This window comes from Oncorhynchus mykiss, chromosome 28 (genome assembly GCF_057628025.1).
Source record: "Oncorhynchus mykiss isolate SJ-2025 chromosome 28, ASM5762802v1, whole genome shotgun sequence".
Lineage (NCBI taxonomy): Eukaryota > Metazoa > Chordata > Actinopteri > Salmoniformes > Salmonidae > Oncorhynchus > Oncorhynchus mykiss.
The window spans coordinates 39,427,501-39,449,059 of NC_143049.1; the positions used below are offsets into that span (position 1 = coordinate 39,427,501).

Genomic DNA, 21,559 nt, shown 5'->3' on the forward strand with positions numbered 1-21,559 from the left:
TGGAAAGAGGAGAGGAAAGAGGAGAAGAAAGAGGAGGTGGAAAGAGGAGGAGGAAAGAGGAGGAGGAAAGAGGAGAGGAAAGAGGAGCGGAAGGAGGAGGAGGAAAGAGGAGAGGAAAGAGGAGAGGAAAGAGGAAAGAGGAGAGGAAAGAGGAGAGGAAAGAGGAAAGAGGAGAGGAAAGATAAGAGGAAAGAGGAAAGAGGATAGGAAAGAGGAGGGGGAAAGAGGTAAGAGGAGAGGAAAGAGGAGAGGAAAGAGGAGAGGAAAGAGGAAAGGGGGAAGGAAAGAGGAGAGGAAAGAGGAGAGGAAAGAGGAGGAGTAAAGAGAAGAGGAAAGAGGAGAATGAAAGAGGAGAGGAAAGAGGAGGAGGAAAGAGGAGGATGAAAGAGAAGAGGAAAGAGGAGAAGGAAAGAGGAGAAGGAAAGAGGAGAGGAAGGAGGAGAGGAAGGAGGAGGAGGAAAGAGGAGAGGAAAGAGGAGGTACTGAAAATAGGGCAGATGTTATTTTGGGGAGGACTCTAGGAGAGAGGCAGACAGACACAGACGTTCCCATGGGGCCTTACAGCACAACATGGCTGACAGAATACGGCTAAATAATGACAGGTAGGTATTGTTCTCTCAGGATTCAGAAGTTAAATAAAATACATTTTGTCTGTGTCTTAAATGGTATTCAGAGTGTATAATAGTCACATGCACAGGGCTGCAGGTGTAATTGCGGGGTACAGTGAAATTCTTAAGCTCCGGGGTCAGAGTAGAGACTGTTGAGGGGGCTGGGAGGCAGAGTAGAGACTGTTGAGGGGGGGGGGGGGGGGGCAGAGTAGAGACTGTTGAGGGGGCTGGGGGGCAGAGTAGAGACTGTTGAGGGGGCTGGGGGCAGAGTAGAGACTGTTGAGGGGGCTGGGGACAGAGTAGAGACTGTTGTGGGGGGGGCAGAGTAGAGACTGTTGGTGGGGGTGGGGGGGGCAGAGTAGAGACTGTTGGGGGGGTAGGGGGCAGAGTAGAGACTGTTGAGGGGGGTGGGGGGGCGGAGTAGAGACTGTTGAGGAGGGTGGGGGGGCAGAGTAGAGACTGTTGAGGGGGGTGGGGGGGCAGAGTAGAGACTGTTGAGGGGGCTGGAGAGGGGGGGGGGGGTAGAGACTGTTGAGGGGGCTGGGGGGCAGAGTAGAGACTGTTGAGGGGGCTGGGGGCAGAGTAGAGACTGTTGAGGGGGCTGGGGGCAGAGTAGAGACTGTTGGGGGGGGGGGGCAGAGTAGAGACTGTTGAGGGGGCTGGGGGCAGAGTAGAGACTGTTGAGGGGGCTGGGGACAGAGTAGAGACTGTTGTGGGGGGGGGCAGAGTAGAGACTGTTGGTGGGGGTGGGGGGGGCAGAGTAGAGACTGTTGGGGGGGTAGGGGGCAGAGTAGAGACTGTTGAGGGGGGTGGGGGGGCGGAGTAGAGACTGTTGAGGAGGGTGGGGGGGCAGAGTAGAGACTGTTGAGGGGGGTGGGGGGGCAGAGTAGAGACTGTTGAGGGGGCTGGAGAGGGGGGGGGGGGGTAGAAACTGTTGAGGGGGCTGGGGGGCAGAGTAGAGACTGTTGAGGGGGCTGGGGGCAGAGTAGAGACTGTTGAGGGGGCTGGGGGCAGAGTAGAGACTGTTGGGGGGGGGGGGCAGAGTAGAGACTGTTGGTGGGGGTGGGGGGGGCAGAGTAGAGACTGTTGGGGGGGTAGGGGGCAGAGTACAGACTGTTGAGGGGTGTGGGGGGGCAGAGTAGAGACCACAGAGAGGGGTGTATGTAGACTACATGGTAATAGTCCTTGTATGTAGACTACATGGTAATACTGTGTGTATGTAGACTACATGGTAATACTGTGTGTATGTAGACTACATGGTAATACTGTGTGTATGTAGACTACATGGTAATACTGTGTTTATGTAGACTACATTGTAATACTGTGTGTATGTAGACTACATGGTAATACTGTGTGTATGTAGACTACATTGTAATACTGTGTGTATGTAGACTACATTGTAATACTGTGTGTATGTAGACTACATGGTAATAGTCTTTGTATGTAGACTACATGGTAATACTGTGTGTATGTAGACTACATGGTAATACTGTGTGTATGTAGACTACATTGTAATACTGTGTGTATGTAGACTACATGTAATAGTCTTTGTATGTAGACTACATGGTAGTTACATAGAAGGATATATACAAAGTAGATAAAAAATATATTCCTTCTCAGTCAAGAGTACATACATTATTACAGTCAAGAGTACATACATTATTACAGTCAAGAGTACATACATTATTAAAGCCAAGAGTACATACATTCTTACAGCCAAGAGTACATACATTATTACAGCCAAGAGCACATTATTACAGTCAAGAGTACATATATTATTACAGCCAAGAGTACATTATTACAGTCAAGAGTACATACATTATTACAGACAAGAGTACATTATTACAGCCAAGAGTATATACACATTAAAAGAAAGATGTGTATAGTATCTATTAGTAGAGTATGTATTTGTATAGTGTGTATCAGTATAGTATATAGTGTATAGAGTATGTATTATAGTGGAGTATATTTTTGTAGAGTACGTGTGTATAGAGTATGCATTAGTATGTATTCGTAGAGTAAGTGTTAGCAGAGTATGTATTAGTAGATTATGTATTAGTAGAGTATGTATTAGTAGAATATGTACTAGTATATTATGTATTAGTAGATTATGTATTAGTAGAGTAAGTATTAGTAGAATATGTACTAGTATATTATGTGTTTACACAGTATACAGTGTATAAAGTACAGTTTGCCCCCCCTTTGGGCTTGGGCTGTGGAGGAGATCTTTGTGGGCTATACTCAGACTTGTCTCAGGGTAGTAAGTTTGTGGTTTATTGATTACCCTCTAGTGGTGTGTGGGCTGTGCTTTGGCAAAGTGGGTGGGGTTATATCCTGCCTGGTTGGCCCTGTCCGGGGGTATTGTCTGACGGAGCCACAGTGTCCCCCGGCCCACCCCTCTCTCAGTGTCCAGTATCTGTGCTGCAATAGTCTAGTGTCAGTCTGTTTTATCTGGTGTAATTCTCCTTTCTTATATGGTGTCCTGTGTGAATTTAAGTATCCATCCTCTAATTCTCTCTCCCTTTCTCCCTATCCTCCCTCCACGCCTGCTCGTGCTGCTGCTCCAGTTTCAACTGTTTTGCCTGCGTCTAGGGAACCCTGACCTGTTCACCGGACGTGCTACCTTGTCCCCGGACCTGCTGTTTTCGACTCTCTCTATCAACCGCACCTGCTGTCGCAACCTCTGAATGCTTGGCTATGAAAAGCCACCTGACATTTATTGCTGAGGTTCTGACCTGTAGCACCCTCTATACAACCCCTGTGATTATTATTTGAACCTGCTGGTCATCTTTGAACGTTTGAACATCTTGAAGAACATTCCGGCACAGCCAGAAGAGGACGGGCCACCCTTTCATAGCCTGGTTCCTTTCTAGGTGTCTTCCTAGGTTCTGGCCTTTCTAGGGAGTTTTTCCTAGCCACAGTTCTTCCACATCTTCATTGCTTGCTGTTTGGGGTTTTAGGCTGGGTTTCTGTATACTGCTTTGTGACATCAGCTGATGTAAAAAGGGCTTCATCAATACATTTGATTAATATTAGTAGAGTATGCGTTAGTAGAGTATGTAATAGTAGAGTATGCATTAGTATAGTATGTGTCGGTAGAGATTGTATTAGCAGAGTATGTATTGGTATAGTATGTATTTATAGAGTATGCATTAGCAGAGTATGTATTGGTATAGTATGTATTTATAGAGTATGCATTAGCAGAGAATGTATTAGTAGAGGTTGTATTAGTAAAGCAAGAGTATAATATATTATTTGTGTATAAAGTATTACTCAGTTTTTCACAATTCCTGACATTTAATCCTAGTAAAAATTCCTTGTTTTAGGTCAGTTAGGATCACCACTTTGTTTTAACCTGTCTACGATATTGGTTCCCAATTGGGAATCAACCCTCCCACGTTCAGCTGAAACGGTGGCGCATGGAACGCTAAAATATTCTTTAAAATATTTAACCTCCACACATTAACAAGTCCAATAGCTCAAATGAAAGATAAACACCTTGTTCATCTAGCCAGCAAGTCAGATTTCTAAAATGTTTTACGGCGAAAACATAGCACATATATATGTAAAACCACCACCAGACACAGCTCATTTGAATAGCCAAAACATGCAATCAACAAAACGCAGGATTAAAAAATAAATCGTTCACTAACCTTTTGAAAATCTTCATCAAATGACAGTAATATGACATGTTACACAGTACATTTTTTTTTTCAATAATATGCCATTTATATCCATAAATGTCCATTTACAGTGAGTTCACGTTCAGAAATTACTCAAAAATGCCCGCAGGAAATCTAGGTAGCGCGGCAAGATAACGTAAATAGACATCATAAACTTTGACTAAATATACATGTTCTACATATAGTTACAAAGATACACTGCTTCTTTATGCAACCGCTTTGTTAGATTTATTTTTAACGTTACAGAAATCGCACACTATTCAATATGCTGAGACGGCGCTCAGTTCCAAGCTACATTTCTACGTAATGTTGGAGTCGACAGAAACACAGATTTAAGCATAAATATTCCCTTACCTTCGATGGTCTTCGTTCAGAATGTTCTGGAAGGCTTCATACTTACCCAATACATCGTTTGGTTTCAAGTCTTGCGTCTTTGTATTAGCTACTGCTAATAACATCAGCTGAAATGCACCCAAAACGTCCTCTGGTCCGGAAAAGTTGCGCATCAAAACTTCAAAATTACATATTATATGTCGACTAAACAGGTCAAACTAAGTGCAGAAGCAAGCTTTATGATGTTTTAGACACGCAAAACAAACTTCAATTCAATCGGCCATCGTCTGCCCTTCTCTTGAGTGCTGGAACAAAGGAATGGCTGGGACCAATTCGCGCCCCTACGCACAGCCTATTTTCTCGTGGCACGCACTAATTTCACTCCCATAGGGTCAATTCTCGCGCGATTTGAACGATTCAAAGCTCTACTGAAAGAGGACATCTAGCGGAAGAGATAGAAAGTCTCCCCAGAATCATACCTGGTTGGGAAGCGTGGGGGCCATGACGTCAAAGTTGCTCCAACTTTCATGGCCACAAAAACTAGTTTGGAAGAATGCCTGCCCTGTGAGTTCTGCTATACTTACAGACATAATTCCAACGGTTTTAGAATCTTTAGAGTGTTTTCTATCCAATAATAATTTTTATTTGCATATATTAGCAATTTTTGACAGATTTTTTTTTCAGTTTACTAGGGGTACCCAATCTCTCCAAAGGGGGCATATGTCTGCCATATCCTTAACAGGTTTTAAGAATGTGAAATGTCAGAATAATAGTAGAGATAATGATTTATTTCAGCTTTTGTTTCCTTCATGACATTCCCAGTGGGTCAGAAGTTTACATACACTCAATTAGTATTAGGTAGGATTGCCTTTAAATTGTTTATCTTGTGTCAAACGTTTCGGGTAGCCTTACATACACTTAGGTTGGAGTCATTAAAACTCGTTTTTTCAACCACTCCATACATTTCTTGTTAACAAACTATAGTTTTGGCATGTGGGTTAGGACATCTACTTTGTGCATGACACAAGTAATTTTTTCAGACAGATTATTTCACTTATAATTCACTGTATCACATTTCCAGTGCGTCAGAAGTTTACATACACTAAGTTGACTGTGCCTTTAAACAGCTTGGAAAATTCCCCAAAATGATGTCATGCCTTTAGAAGCTTCGGTTAGGCTAATTGACATAATTTCAGTCATTTGGAGGTGTACCTGTTGATGTAGTTCAAGGCCTACCTTCAAACTCAGTGCCTCTTTGCTTTACACCATAGGAAAATCAAAAGAAATCAGCCAAGACCTCAGAAAAAAAATTGTAGACCTCCACAAGTCTGGTTCATCCTTGGGAGCAATTTCCAAATGCCTGCAGGTACCACGTTCATCTGTACAAACAATAGCATGCAAGTATAAACACCATGGGACCCCGCAGCCATCATACCACTCAGGAAGGAGACGGGTTCTGTCTCCTAGAGATTAATGTACTTTGGGGCGAAAAGTGCAAATCAATCCCAGAACAACAGCAAAGAACCTTGTGAAGATGCTGGAGGAACAGATACAAAAGTATCTATATCCATAGTAAAACGAGTCCTATATTGACATAACCTGAAAGACCACTCAGCAAGGAAGAAGCCACTGCTCCAAAACCGCCATGAAAAAGCCAGACTATGGTTGGCAACTGCACATGGGGACAAAGATTGTACTTTTTTGGAGAAATGTCCTCTGGTCTGATGAAACAAAAATAGAACTGTTTGTCCATAATGACCATCATTATGTTTGGAGGAAAAAGGGGGATGGCTTGCAAACCGAAGAACACCATCCCAAACGTGAAGCACGGGGGTGGCAACAACATGTTGTGGGGGTGCATTGCTGCAGGAGGGACTCTTGCACTTCACAAAAAAGATGGCATCACGAGGCAGGAAAATTACGTGGATAAATTGTAGCAACATCTCAAGACATCAGTCAGGAAGTTCAAGCTTGGTCGTAAAATGGGTCTTCCAAATGGACAATGATCCCAAGCATACTTCCAAAGTTGTGGCAAAATGGCTTAAGGACAACAAAGTCAAGGTATTGGAGTGACCATTACAAAGTTCTGACCTGTGTCGACAGAACTGAAAAAGTGTGTGCGGGCAAGGAGGCCTACAAACCTGACTCAGTAACTTCAACTGTACCTGGAGGTGACAGAATTCCCTGTTGCATGCTGGGTATGTACATAGTCAATGGTAGGCTTCGAGGGGACTCGACACATATAGCTCATATCTTGGCAGTAGTCCTGTGGACTACTTTATCACTGACCTCAATCCAGAGTCTTTTAGAGGGGGTTCACAGTCAGTCCACTGACACCCCTACCAGATCAGATGAAAATCAAATTCTACCTGAACAGAGCTTTGCTCAATTATGAGGCATCAAAGCCAAAGAAACTGAATAATATTAAGAAATGCTATAGATTGAAGGAAAGTAGTGTAGAAAACTACCAAAAAGCAATCAGGCAACAAATACAATCCCTTCTAGATAATTTCCTGGACAAAATGTTTCACTGTAATCCCGAAGGTGTAAACTTTGCAGTAGAAAACCTAAAGAGTATATTTGACCTCTCAGCTTCCCTATCAAATAAAAACAATTCAAGCAGACAACCTAAGAAAATGAACAACAATGACAAATGGTTTCATGAAGAATGCAGAAACCTAAGAAAGAAAATTAGAAACCTATCCAACCAAAAACATAGAGACCCGGAAAACCTGAGCCTACGCCTTCACTATGGTGAATCACGAAAACAATACAGAAATACACTACGGAAAAAGAAAGAACAGCACGTCAGAAATCAGCTCAATGTAACTGAAGAATCCAGACTCTAACCACTTCTGGTTCAGAAATCAGCTCAATGTAATTGAAGAATCCATAGACTCTAACCACTTCTGGGAAAATTGGAAAACTCTAAACAAACAACAACACAAAGAGTTATCTATCCAAAACATAGATGTATGGATAAACCACTTCTCCAATCTGATTGGCTCAATAACAAAGAACAAACAGCAAAAATATATACATGATCAAATACAAATCATACAATCAATTATTAAAGACCAGAACCCACTGGATTCTCCACTTACATTGAATGAACTACAGCGCAAAATACAAACCCTCCAACCCAAAAAGGCCAGTTGGGTTGATGGTACCCTCAATGAACTGAGAAAATATACAGACCACAAATTCCAATTCCCTATACTTAAACTCTTTAACATCATTCTCAGATCTGGCATACTCCCCAATATTTGGAACCAAGGACTGATCACCCCAATTCACCAAAGTCGAGACAAATTTGACCCCAAATAACTACCGTGGGATATGGGTCAACAGCAACCACGCTCACCCTAATTGACAAACAAATGAACCAAACAAAGGCAAAGTCTTCTCATGCTTTGTTGATTTCAAAAAGCATTTGACTCAATTTGGCATGAGGGTCTGCTATGCAAATTGATGGAAAGTGGTATTGGGGGAAAAAACATATGACATGATAAAGTCTAGGTACACAAACAACAAGTGTGCGGTTAAAATGAGCAAAAAAACACATTTCTTTCTACAGGGCCGTGGGGTGAGGCAGGGATGCAGCTTAAGCCCCACCCACTTCAACATATTTATGAACAAATTGGCCAGAGCACTAGAACAGTGTCCAGCACCTGTCCTCACCCTACTAGATTCTGAAGTAAAATGTCTACTGTTTGCTGATGATCTGGTGTTTCTGTCCCAAACCAAGGAGAGCCTACAGCAGCACCTAGATCTTCTGCACAGATTCTGTGAGAACAGGGCCCTGACAGTAAATCTCAGTAAGACAAAAATAATGGTGTTCCAAATCAGTTCCCAGGACTACGAAGACAAATTCCATCTAGACATCGTTGCCCTAGACCACACAAAGAACTATACATACCTCTGTCTTAACATCAGCGCCACAGATAACTTCCACAAAGCTGTGGAAAATGATCTGAAAGACAAGGCAAGAAGGGCCTTTTATGCCATCAAAAGGAACAAAATTATAATAGCAATTAGGATCTGGCTAAAAAGACTTGAGTCAGTTATAGAACCCATTGCCCCTTATGGTTGTGAGGTCTGGGGTCCGCTCACCAACCAAGAATTCACTAAATGGGGCAAACACCAAATTGAGACTCTGCATGCAGAATTCTGCAAAAATATCCTCTGTGTACAACGTAGAACACCAAATAATCCACGCAGAGCAGAATTAGACCGACACTCACTAATTATCAAAATCCAGAAAAGAGCCGTTAACTTTTACAACCACCTAAAAGGAAGCAATTCCCCAAACGTCTATATCAAAGCCATCACCTACAAAGAAATACACCTGGAGAAGAGCAAGCTGGTCCTGGGGCTCTGTTCACAAACAGACCCCACACAGCAACACAATTAGACCCAACCAAATCATGAGAGAACAAAAAGATAGTGACTTGACACATTGGAAATCATTTCCAAAAACCAGAGCAAACTAAAATGTATTTTGGCCCTAAACAGAGAGTACACAGTGGCAGGAACACTGTGACTGACCCAAAATTAAGGAAATATTTGACTATGTACAGATTCAGTGAGCATAGCCTTGCTTTTGAGAATGGCTGCCGTAGGCAGACCTGGCTCTCAAGAGAAGACAGGTTATGTGCACGCTGTCCACAAAATGAGGTGGAAACTGAGCTGCACTTCCTAACCCCCTGCCAAACGTATGACCATATTAGAGACACATTATTCCCCTCAGATTACCCTCAGATTACACAGATCCACAAAGAATTCTAAAAACATATCCAATTTTGATGAACTCCCATACCTATTGGGTGAAATACTAGTGTGCCATCCCAGCAGCAAGATTTGTGACCTGTTTGCCACAAGAAAAGGGCAACCAGTGAAGAACAAACACCATTGCGAATACAACCTATATTTGTTTACTTATTTTCTCTTTGTACATTAACCATTTGCACATCGTTACAACACTCTATATAGACATAATATGACATTTGAAATGTATTTTGTAAGTGCAATGTTTACTGTTCATTTTGCTTGTTTATTTCACTTTTGTATATTATCTACTTCACTTGCTTTGACAATGTTAACACATGTTTCCCATGCCAATAAAACCCCTTAAAATTGAAATTGAAATTGAATTGTGAGAGAGCAGGAGAAAAGGTAATACACTATTAAGGGAGTGTCTCGGTATTTCTGCTTTCTCTCTCGTCAGACATGGAGGCTTATATCCTTTGTTATCATGTCTCTGTCTCCAGTCCTTCTCCGCTGTCACACAGCACAGTGACATGGAGGTGACATGTGAAACGTACCCTGATAGATTACTGAAGATAGCTTTGCCCGCAGCCTTCTTACTTACTACTGTCATCCCCAACAAATGAAGAGACTGTGCTATTGCCCTTCTCCCATCCCCTTCTGGATCGGTGCTGCATTTCAAATTGCTTTTTTTTTCAAAACAGGGATTTATCTTGGAGGGAGAGATATTGCAGTCTCTCCAATACAGAGGATATTGTGGAGGTTTGCTCCTATTTAGAATGTGAGCTGTTGGAATGGGAGAATGAGGTGCTGGTCTGAACAACAATGGGGAGGATTCTATTGTGGAATGTTACAGACACTCTCAACATCAAATAGCTTCAGCTGCAATACATAATACACAATCTTTGAATTTCCTGACAATTCCTTCACATGTCCTCATTGTACAACAGTCCATTGATCTACCTTGATATATATATACCCTCTTAGAAAACAAGCTTCCAAAGGGGTTATTTGACTGTCCCCATAAGATAACCATTTTTGTTTTCAGGTAGAACCATTTTTTTGGGGGGGCCAACCGAGTGGGGCAGTGGTCCAAGGCACTGCATCGCAGTGCTAGCTGTGCCCCTAGAGGTTCGTGTCCAGGCTCTGTTACAGCCATCCGAGACCTTGACCGGCTGCGCACAATTGTCCCTGCGTCGTCTGGGTTAGGGGAGGGTTTGGCCGTCAGGGATGTCCTTGTCCCATCGCACACTAGCGACTCCTGTGGCGAGCCAGGCGCAGTGCACTTTGACAGTCGCCAGGTGTACGGTGTCTCCTACGACACATTGGTGTGGCTGGCTTCCGGGTTAAGACGGCATCGTGTCAAGAAGTAGTGCAGCTTGGTTGGGTTGTGTTTCGGAGGACGCATGGCTCTCAAACTTCGCCTCTCCCGGTTCCGTAGGGGAGTTGCAGCGATGAGACAAGACTGTAACTACCAATTGGATACCATGACATTGGGGACAAAAATGGATCTCAAAATGGTTATACTAAAAATAGTTATTAAAAGGGTCCTCTAAGGGGGACAGCCCAAAAAACTTCTAGGTTCTAGATAGTACTTTGTTATGAGTGTTACAAGTTCTTCAAACTGAGAATCTCACTTCCTCTCTCGCTTCCTATCTTGCTTCCTCTCTCACATCCTATCTCACTTCCTCTCTCGCGTACTCTCTCACTTCCTTGGGCGGCAGGTAGCCTAGTGGCTAGCATGTTGGCTCAGTAACCGATAGGTCGCTGGATCAAAAGGTAAAAATCACTAGTTCTACCCCTGAACGAGGCTGTTAACCCACTGTTTCCTGGTAGGCCGTAAGTCTGGTAAGTTTGCACTGACTTGCCAAGTTAAATAAAGCTTACACACATTCCTGTTTCTGTAGCTCCCCACTATACACATACATTAATCACTCAGTGGCCACAGAGTAATGCATCCTATCCCCTCAGAGTAATGCATCCTATCCCCTCAGAGTAATGCATCCTATCCCCTCAGAGTAATGCATCCTATCCCCTCAGAGTAATGCATCCTATCCCCTCAGAGTAATGCATCCTATCCCATCAGAGTAATGCATCCTATCCCCTCAGAGTAATGCATCCTATCCCCTCAGAGTAATGCATCCTATCCCCTCAGAGTAATGCATCCTATCCCCTCAGAGTAATGCATCCTATCCCCTCAGAGTAATGTATCCTATCCCCACAGAGTAATGCATCCTATCCCCTCAGAGTAATGCATCCTATCCCCTCAGAGTAATGCATCCTATCCCCTCAGAGTAATGCATCCTATTCCCTCAGAGTAATGCATCCTATCCCCTCAGAGTAATGCATCCTGTCCCATCAGAGTAATGCATCCTATCCCCTCAGAGTAATGCATCCTATCCCCTCAGAGTAATGCATCCTATCCCATCAGAGTAATGCATCCTATCCCCTCAGAGTAATGCATCCTATCCCCTCAGAGTAACGCATCCTATCCCCTCAGAGTAATGCATCCCTATCCCCTCAGAGTAATGCATCCTATCCCCTCAGAGTAATACATCCTGTACCATCAGAGTAATGCATCCTATCCCCTCAGAGTAATGCATCCTATCCCCTCAGAGTTGTGCATCCTAACCCCTCAGAGATATGCATCATATCCCCTCAGAGTAATGCATCCTAACCCCTCAGAGATATGCATCATATCCCCTCAGAGATATGCATCATATCCCCTCAGAGTAATGCATCCTATCCCCTCAGAGTAATACATCCTGTACCATCAGAGTAATGCATCATATCCCCTCAGAGTAATGCATCCTATCCCCTCAGAGTAATGCATCCTATCCCCTCAGAGTAATACATCCTGTACCATCAGAGTAATGCATCCTATCCCCTCAGAGTAATGCATCCTATCCCCTCAGAGTAATGCATCCTATCCCATCAGAGTAATGCATCCTATCCCCTCAGAGTAATGCATCCTATCCCCTCAGAGTAATACATCCTGTACCATCAGAGTAATGCATCCTATCCCCTCAGAGTAATGCATCCTATCCCCTCAGAGTAATGCATCCTATCCCATCAGAGTAATGCATCCTATCCCCTCAGAGTAATGCATCCTATCCCCTCAGAGTAATGCATCCTATCCCCTCAGAGTAATGCATCCTATCCCCTCAGAGTGATGCATCCTATCCCCTCAGAGTAATGCATCCTATCCCCTCAGAGTAATGCATCCTATCCCCTCAGAGTAATACATCCTGTACCATCAGAGTAATGCATCCTATCCCCTCAGAGTAATGCATCCTATCCCCTCAGAGTTGTGCATCCTAACCCCTCAGAGATATGCATCATATCCCCTCAGAGTAATGCATCCTAACCCCTCAGAGATATGCATCATATCCCCTCAGAGATATGCATCATATCCCCTCAGAGTAATGCATCCTATCCCCTCAGAGTAATACATCCTGTACCATCAGAGTAATGCATCCTATCCCCTCAGAGTAATACATCCTGTACCATCAGAGTAATGCATCCTATCCCCTCAGAGTAATGCATCCTATCCCCTCAGAGTAATGCATCCTATCCCATCAGAGTAATGCATCCTATCCCCTCAGAGTAATGCATCCTATCCCCTCAGAGTAATGCATCCTATCCCCTCAGAGTAATGCATCCTATCCCCTCAGAGTAATGCATCCTATCCCATCAGAGTAATGCATCCTATCCCCTCAGAGTAATGCATCCTAACCCCTCAGAGATATGCATCATATCCCCTCAGAGTAATGCATCCTATCCCCTCAGAGTAATGCATCCTATCCCCTCAGAGTAATGCATCCTATCCCCTCAGAGTAATGCATCCTATCCACTCAGAGTAATGCATCCTATCCCCTCAGAGTAATGCATCCTATCCTCTCAGAGTAATGCCTCCTATCCCCTCAGAGTTATAACAGCATAGCATACTACTGTATTAAGACCTGTAGTCTGCACATCCATTCTCAAACACTGATCCTCAAAGTTCACCCGTCATATTCCCTAAAGAATAGAACCCATGGTGTGACGGAATAGAACCCATGTTGTGCCGGAAATAGAACCCATGTGGTGACAGAATAGAACCCATGGTGTGTGAGATAGAAGCATCAGAATCCTCCTGCCTGCATTGTTGCTTGTGGTTGGTGGAATGATTCCCACTTCTCAGATATGTCCCGCTGAGAAATACAATATTTTTCATTCTATTTTGTTCAGTTTCAGTCTTGAACCATTCTACGTCATCTATGATGTGCCACGCATGTTATACATTTTTTTGAGAGTATTAGATAAAAAGAACACAAAACTGGGTACTATTAAATATAAAAAAAAGTAAATGCTGGTCTGGGGACACTGTTCAATGCAGCCTCATTGAAAAAGGTTAAATGAAAATATTGGACATTCTGTAGGTTCTGCTTTGTAGGTATGGCCTCTTTAGAGGAAGCTATCGGTCCTAGGTTCCCAGACCACTTACTGATTCAAGACTACACACACGGACAGACAGACAGACAGACAGACAGACAGACAGACAGACAGACAGACAGAGAGAGATTTCCAAGTGTTCAGATGTCTGGTTCCTGCTACAGCTAGCTGTGTGTGGGTGACACTGTGGTGCTATGATTGATTCATTGTTACCCTGCTCATTGATGGGATAGGGAGTGTAAAATAACATTTGTATATTTAATCCTTCCACCAGATGATATACAGTACCAGTCAAAAGATTGGACACACCTACTGATTCAAGGGTTTTTATTTATTTTTAATATTTTCTACATTGTAGAATAATAGTGGACATAAAAACTATGAAATAACACGTGGAATCATGTAGTAAATAAAAATATATTTGAGATTCTTCAAAGTAGATGACAACTTTGAACACTCTTGGCATTCTCTCAACCAGCTTCACCTGGAATGCTTTTCCAACTGTCTTAAAAGAGGTCCCCCTAGCATGCTGGGCACTTGTTGGCTGCTTTTTCTTCACTCTGCAGTCCACCTCATCCCAAACCATCTCAATTGGGTTGATGTCGGGTGATTGTGGAGGCCAGGTCATCTGACGCCTCACTCCATCACTCTCCTTCTTGGTCAAATAGCCCTTGAAGACCATAGTCAGAACTACAAATGTCAGATTATTCCATGCAAAACAATTAGTCAAATTTAGATCTATCATCAGAGTTATACAACAAGTGACTGTATGCTTCACCCGATCAGTACACCTCAATTAGTCATTTTCAGATACTTGAGCATAGCCTCACGATATCTCTCAAATATCCAATTAATTAATGGTGAGTGATATGAATGTACTTTTTTTTTCTCCAACCAACCAACCAGCCTACCTATCGAAGTGAACTAACACTATTCCCTTTTTCTAAGAGTGTTTAATCAGGATTGTTAATAACAGATCACATCAATATGGCGTATTACCCAGGCGTTAAACTACATTATATCCAAATATTGTTTGATTTGCTCGTCATATGTACTTAGTAAACTATCCTAATATTAAATTTCCTAATATTGAGTTGCACCCCTCCCCTTTTTGCCCTCAGAATATCCTCAATTCGTCGGGTCAGGGACTCTACAAGGTGTCAAAAGCATTCCACAGGGATGCTGGCCCATGTTGACTCCAATGCTTCCCACGGTTGTGTCAAATTGGCTGGTGGACCATTCCATCACCCATAGGAAAACTGTTGACACAAGGGAAACTGTTGAGAGTGAAAAACCCAGATGCGTTGTAGTTCTGGGCACAAACCAGTGTGCCTGGCACATACTACCAAATCAAATCAAATGTATTTATATAGCCCTTCGTACATCATCTGATATCTCTAAGTGCTGTACAGAAACCCAGCCTAAAACCCCAAACAGCAAGCAATGCAGGTGTGGAAGCACAGTGGCTTGGAAAAAACTCCCTAGAAAGGCCAAAACCTAGGAAGAAACCTAGAGAGGAACCAGGCTATGAGGGGTGGCCAGTCCTCTTCTGGCTGTGCCAGGTGGAGATTATAATAGCACATGGCCAAGGTGTTCAAATGTTCATAAATGACCAGCATGGTCAAATAATAATAATCACTGTGGTTGTCGAGGGTGCAACAGGTCAGCACCTCAGGAGTAAATGTCAGTTGACTTTTCATAGCCGATTATTGAGAGTGTCTCTACTGCTCCTGCTGTCTCTAGATAGTTGAAAACAGCAGGTCTGGGACAGGTAGCACGTCCGGTGAACAGGTCAGGTTTCCATAGCCGCAGGCAGAACAGTTGAAACTAGAGCAGCAGCACGGCCAGGTGGACTGGGGACAGCAAGGAGTCATCATGCCAGGCAGTCCTGAGGCATGGTCCTAGGGCATGAAAGAAAGAAAGAAAGAAAGAAAGAAAGAAAGAAAGAAAGAAAGAAAGAAAGAAAGAAAGAAAGAAAGAAAGAAAGAAAGAAAGAAAGAAAGAAAGAGAGAATTAGAGAGAGCATACTTAAATTCACACAGGACACCGGATAAGACAGGAGAAATACTCCAGATATAAAAGACTGACTCTAGCCCCCCAACACATAAACTACTGCAGCATAAATACTGGAGGCTGAGACAGGAGGGGTCAGGAGACACTATGGCCCCGTCCGAAGAAAGCCCCAGACAGGGCCAAACAGGCAGGATATAACCCCACCCACTTTGCCAAAGCACAGCACCCACACCACTAGAGGGATATCTGCAACCACCAACTTACCATCCTGAGACAAGGCTGAGTATAGCCCACAAAGATCTCCGCCACGGCACAACCCAAGGGGGGGGGGGGGGGGGGGGCGCCAACCCAGACAGGAAGACCACGTCAGTGACTCAACCCACTCAAGTGACACACCCCTCCGAAGGACGGCACGGAAGAGCAACATATGCTAGTGACTCAGCCCCTGTAATAGGGTTAGAGGCAGAGAATCCCAGTGGAGAGAGGGGAACCGGCCAGGCAGAGACAGCAAGGGCGGTTCGTTGCTCCAGTGCCTTTCCGTTCACCTTCACACTCCTGGGCCAGACTACACTCAATCATAGGACCTACTGAAGAGATGAGTCTTCAATAAAGACTTAAAGATTGAGACCAAGTCTGCGTCTCTCACATAAGTAGGCAGATCATTCCATAATAATGGAGCTCTATAGGAGAAAGCCCTGCCTCCAGCTGTTTGCTTAGAATTTCTAGAGACAATAAGGAGGCCTGCGACTTGTGACCGTAGCGTACATGTAGGTATGTACGGCATGACCAAATCAGAGAGATAGGTAGGAGCAAGCCCATGTAATGCTTTGTAGGTTAGCAGTAAAACCTTGAAATCAGCCCTTGCCTTAACAGGAAGCCAGTGTAGGGAGGCTAGCACTGGAGTAATATGATCAAATTTCTGGGTTCTCGTCAGGATTCTAGCAGCCGTATTTAGCACTAACTGAAGTTTATTTAGTGCTTTATCCGGGTAACCGGAAAGTAGAGCATTGCAGTAGTCTAACCTAGAAGTGACAAAAGCATGGATTATTTCTCTGTATAATTTCAGGACAGAACATTTCTGATTTTTGCAATGTTTGGTAGATGGAAAAAAGCTGTCCTTGAAACATGTTCGTCAAAAGAGAGATCAGTGTCCAGAGTAACGCCGAGGTCCTTCACAGTTTTATTTGAGACAACTGCACAACCATCAAGATAAATTGTCAGATTCAACAGAAGATCTCTTTGTTTCTTGGGACCTGGAACAAACATCTCTGTTTTGTCCGAGTTTAAAAGTTGAACATTTTCAGCCATCCACTTCCTTATATCTGAAACACAGGCTTCCAGACATAAGGAAGTGGATGGCTGCAAATTAATCAGACTCTAAACCCTGTCTAAGCCAGATTATACTGAGCTACATGGAATTGTTTTAAGAAGGGCATACCAAGGATCATTTAGCAATTTTCTTTAGAATTTTAGGACCTCAAAGAAATATATTAAAAAAAATATTTTACACAAAATAATTTTTTTGCCTTGCTGCTATTAACAAACACATTGAACATCAAATTCAGTACATGGAACAAATCAAATGTTTCACATGCGCCGAATACAACATGGTAAGATTTTACCGTGAAATACTTCTTTACAAACCCCAGTTTTAAGAAAACACCACCCAAATAAGTAAGAGATAAGAAAAACAAATAATTAAGGAGTAGCAGTAAATAACAATTGCTGGGCTATATACAGGGGGTACCGGTTAAGAGTCAATGTATCAATGTGCGGGGCACCAGTGTCGAGGTAATTGAGGTAATTATGTACATGCAGGTACTAAATTGACTATGCATAGATAATAACAGAGTAGCAGCAGTGTGGGGGGGGGTGCAAATAGTCTGGGTAGCCATTTGTTTACCTGTTCAGGAGTCTTATGGCTTGCGGGTAGAAGCTGTTTAGAAGCCTCTTGGACCTAGACTTGGTGCTCCGGTACTGCTTGCCATGCGGTAGCAGAGAGAACAGTCAATGACTAGGGTGGCTGGAGTCTTTGGCAATTTTTAGGGCCTTCCTCTGACACCACCTGGTATAGAGGTCCTGGATGGCAAGAAGCTTGTCCGCGGTGCTCTACCCTCTGTAGTGCCTTGTGGTCAGAGGCCGAGCAGTTACCAGGCAGTGATGCAACCCGTCAGGATGCTCTCGATGGTGCAGCTGAAAAAATCTTAGGAGGATCTGAGGACCCATGCCAAATCTTTTCAGTTCCTGAGGGGGAATAGGTTTTGTCCTCTTTACCACTGTCTTGACGTGCTTGGACCATGTTAGTTTGATGTGGATGCCAAGGAAGCTCTAAACCTTCTCCACTTCAGTCCCGTCGATGTTAATAAGGGCTTGTTTGGCCCTCCTTTTCCTATAGTCCACGATCAGCCCCTTGGTCTTGCTCACATTGAGGGAGAGGTTTTTGTCCTGACACCACACTGTCAGGTCTCTGACCCCCTCCCTTTTGGCTGTCTCATCATGTTGATCAGGCCTACCACTGTTGTGTCATAAGCAAACTTAATAATGGTGTTGGAGTCGTGCTTTTCCACACAGTTGTTAATTTTGTCCAGATGGTGAAGGGCAGTGTGGAGTGGAATAGAGATAGAGTCATCTGTGGATCTGTTGGGGCAGTATACGAATTGTGGTGGGTCTCGGGTTTCTGGCATGATGGTGTTGATGCATTTAATGGCTACCGATGTGAGTGCTACACAGAGACTATGGTGGTCTGTATGAAACATGTAGGTATTACAGACTCAGACAGGGAGAGGTTGAAAATATCAGTGAAGACACTTGCCAGGTGGTTTGCACATGCTTTGAGTACACGTCCTGATAATACGTCTGGCTTTGTGAATGTTGACCTGTTTATTAAAAGTCGTCCAGAACAGCTGGTGCACTCATGCATGCTTCAGTGTTGCTTTCCTCAAAGAAAGCATTAGAAAGCATTTAGCTCATCTGATAGACTCGCGTTACAGGGCTTGCGGGTGTGTTTCCCTTTGTAGTCTGTAATTCTTTTCAAGTCCTGCCACATCCGATGAGCGAGCCGGTGTAGTAGGATTCAATCTTAGTTGTGTATTGACGCTTTGCCTGTTTGATGGTTCACCTGAAGGCATAGCGGGATTTCTTATAAGCATCCAGATTAGTATCCCACTCCATGGAAGCGGCAGCTCTAGCCTTAAGCTGATGTTGCCTATAAACCATGGCTTTTGGTTGGGAAATGTATGCACGGTCACTGTGGGAACGACGTCGTAGATGCATTTATTGATAAACCTGGTGACATATTCCAGTCTGTGCTTGCAAAACATTCTTGTAGCGTAGCATCCACGTCATCTGACCACTTCCGTATTAATCGAGTCGCTGGTACTTCCTGCTTTACTTTTTTGTTGGTAAGTAGGAATCAGGAGGACAGAATAATGGTCAGATTTGCCAAATGGAGGGTGAGGGAGAGCTTTGTACGTGTCTCTGTGTGTGGATTATAGGTGGTCTAGAGGTTTTTTTCTGATTGCACATGTGACATCCTGGTAGAAATGAGGTAAAACAGATTTAAGTTTCCCTGCGTTAAAGTCCCTAGGCAACTAGGAACGCCGCTTCTGGATGAGCATTTTCTTGTTGAATGCAGTCTTAATGCGTTCGATACCATTCCTTATACAGCTGGTTGAGTGCGGTCCTAGTGCCAGCATCGGTCTGTGGTGGTAAAGAGACGGCTACGAATAATATAGATGAGATGAGATATAGATGAGAACTCTCTCGGCAGCCATCCCCTCCAGCGCCATTATCAAACTGGCCATTCTACTGGCGAATAAAATGCTGATGTTTGTCTATGGAGATTGCATTGCTATGTGCTCGATTGTATACACCTGTTGCTGTGGCTGAAATAACCAAATCCACTAATTTGCGTATACAGTGAATTCAAAATATTCATATTTTTATCTCATTTTTTTTTAACGTTACAGCCTTATTCTAAATTTGATTAAATCTTTTTTTTGATTGATTGATGAGAGAAAAAAAAATATTCCACAAAATGACAAATGTATTAAAAAATATATATATATATATATATATATATTACATTTACATAAGTGTTCAGACCCTTTAATCAGTACTTTGTTGAAGCATATTTGGCAGTGATTTCAGCCTCCAGTCTTCTTCTGTATGACGCTACAAGCTTGGCACACCTGTATTTGGGGAATTTCTTCCATTCTCTGCAGATCCTCTCAAGCTCCTCTCAAGCTCTGTCAGGTTGGATGGGGAGCATCGCTGCACAGCTATTTTCAGGTCTCTCCAGAGATGTTTGATTTGGTTCAAGTCCCGACTCTGGCTGGGCCACAGAAATAACATTAAGAGACTTGTCCCTAAGCCACTCCTGCGTTGTCTTGGCTGTGTGCTTTGGGTCGTTGTCCTGTTGGAAGGTGAACCTTCACCCCCAGTTTGATGTCTTGAGCGCTCTGGAGCAGGTTTTCATCAAGGATCTCTCTGCACTTTGCTCCGTTCATCTTTTCATTGATCCTGACTCGTCTCCCAGTCCCTGCCGCTGAAAAACATCCCTGCAGCATGATGCTTCCACCACCATGCTTCACCGTAGGGATGGTGCCAGGTTTTCTCCAGATGTGATGCTTGCATTTAGGCCAAATAGTTCAATCTTGGTTTCTCATGGTCTGAGAGTCTTTAGGTGCCTTTTCGCAAACTTCAAGTGGGCTGTCATGTGGCTTTTACTGAGCAGAGGCTTCCGTCTCGCCATTCTCCCATAAAGACCTTATTGGGGGAGTGCTGCAGAGATGGTTGTCCTTCTGGAAGATTCTCCCATCTCCACGGAGAAACTCTGGAGCTCTGTCAGAGTGACAATCGGGTTCTTGTTCACCCCCTTGACCAAGGGTCTTCTCCACCGATTGCTCAGTTTGGCAGGGCGGCCAGCTCTAGGAAGAGTCTTGGTGGTTCCAAAATTCATCCATTTAAGAATTGTGGAAGCCACTGTCTTCTTGGGAACCTTCGATGCTACAGAAATGGTTTGGTACACTTCCCCAGATTTGTGCCTCGACACAATCCTGTCTCGGAGATCAAAATCTATTATTTTAACCTCATGCACTTTTAGCTCAATTACGAGTCTCATAGCAACGGGTCTGAATACTTATGTAAAGAAGGTATCTGTTTTTTACTCCACTTAAGTTGTAGAAACATATCAAGGATGATCAATGGAAATAGAGCTCGATTTCATGTCTCATACCAAAGGGTCTGAATACTTATATAATTGTTTTTTCTTTTATTTTATAAAACCTGTTTTCACTTTCACAATACCCGATTATGAGGTATTCTGATGTCATTATTGGGTATTGTGATGTCATTATGGTTTATTGTGTGTAGATTGATGAGGAAAACAAATGCTCAATCCATTTTAGAATAAGACTATAACATTACAAAATGTGTCAAGGTGTCTGAATACATTTTATAGTGTACTTCTTCAGATGATAGTATATTTTATAATAATTATATATTTATATAAATCTCTTCTTCTTTGTATCTGGAAATTAAAATAGAAAACAACATACACACACGGGGGGGGGGTACATCTCAAATGCTTTTCCCGTCACACCCTGATCTGTTTCACCTGTCTTTTGTGCTTGTCTGCACCCCCCTCCAGGTGCCGGTCAACATCCCCATTATCCCCTGTGTATTTATACCCGTGTTCTCTGTTTGTCTGTTGCCAGTTTG

General features: G+C 43.3%; 1 protein-coding gene across 5 annotated transcripts in view; it reads left to right on the forward strand.

Annotated features, from left to right (window-relative positions):
- The window catches only part of LOC149971180 (collagen alpha-1(XI) chain-like), a 222,638-nt gene that overhangs the window by 170,740 nt on the left and 30,339 nt on the right, over window positions 1–21,559 (forward strand). For 2 of the 5 annotated variants that reach the window (XM_090225283.1, XM_090225281.1), the window contains one exon: window positions 3,176–3,895. The exons of the other annotated variants lie outside the window; for them this stretch is intronic. Coding sequence is in view for 1 of the 2 variants with exons in the window: in XM_090225281.1 (XP_090081407.1) it covers window positions 3,176–3,295 (120 nt within the window). In the remaining variant the exon portion in view is untranslated. Of the gene's footprint in view, window positions 1–3,175; window positions 3,896–21,559 lie in introns of those variants that run through there. 5 annotated transcript variants of the gene reach the window in all.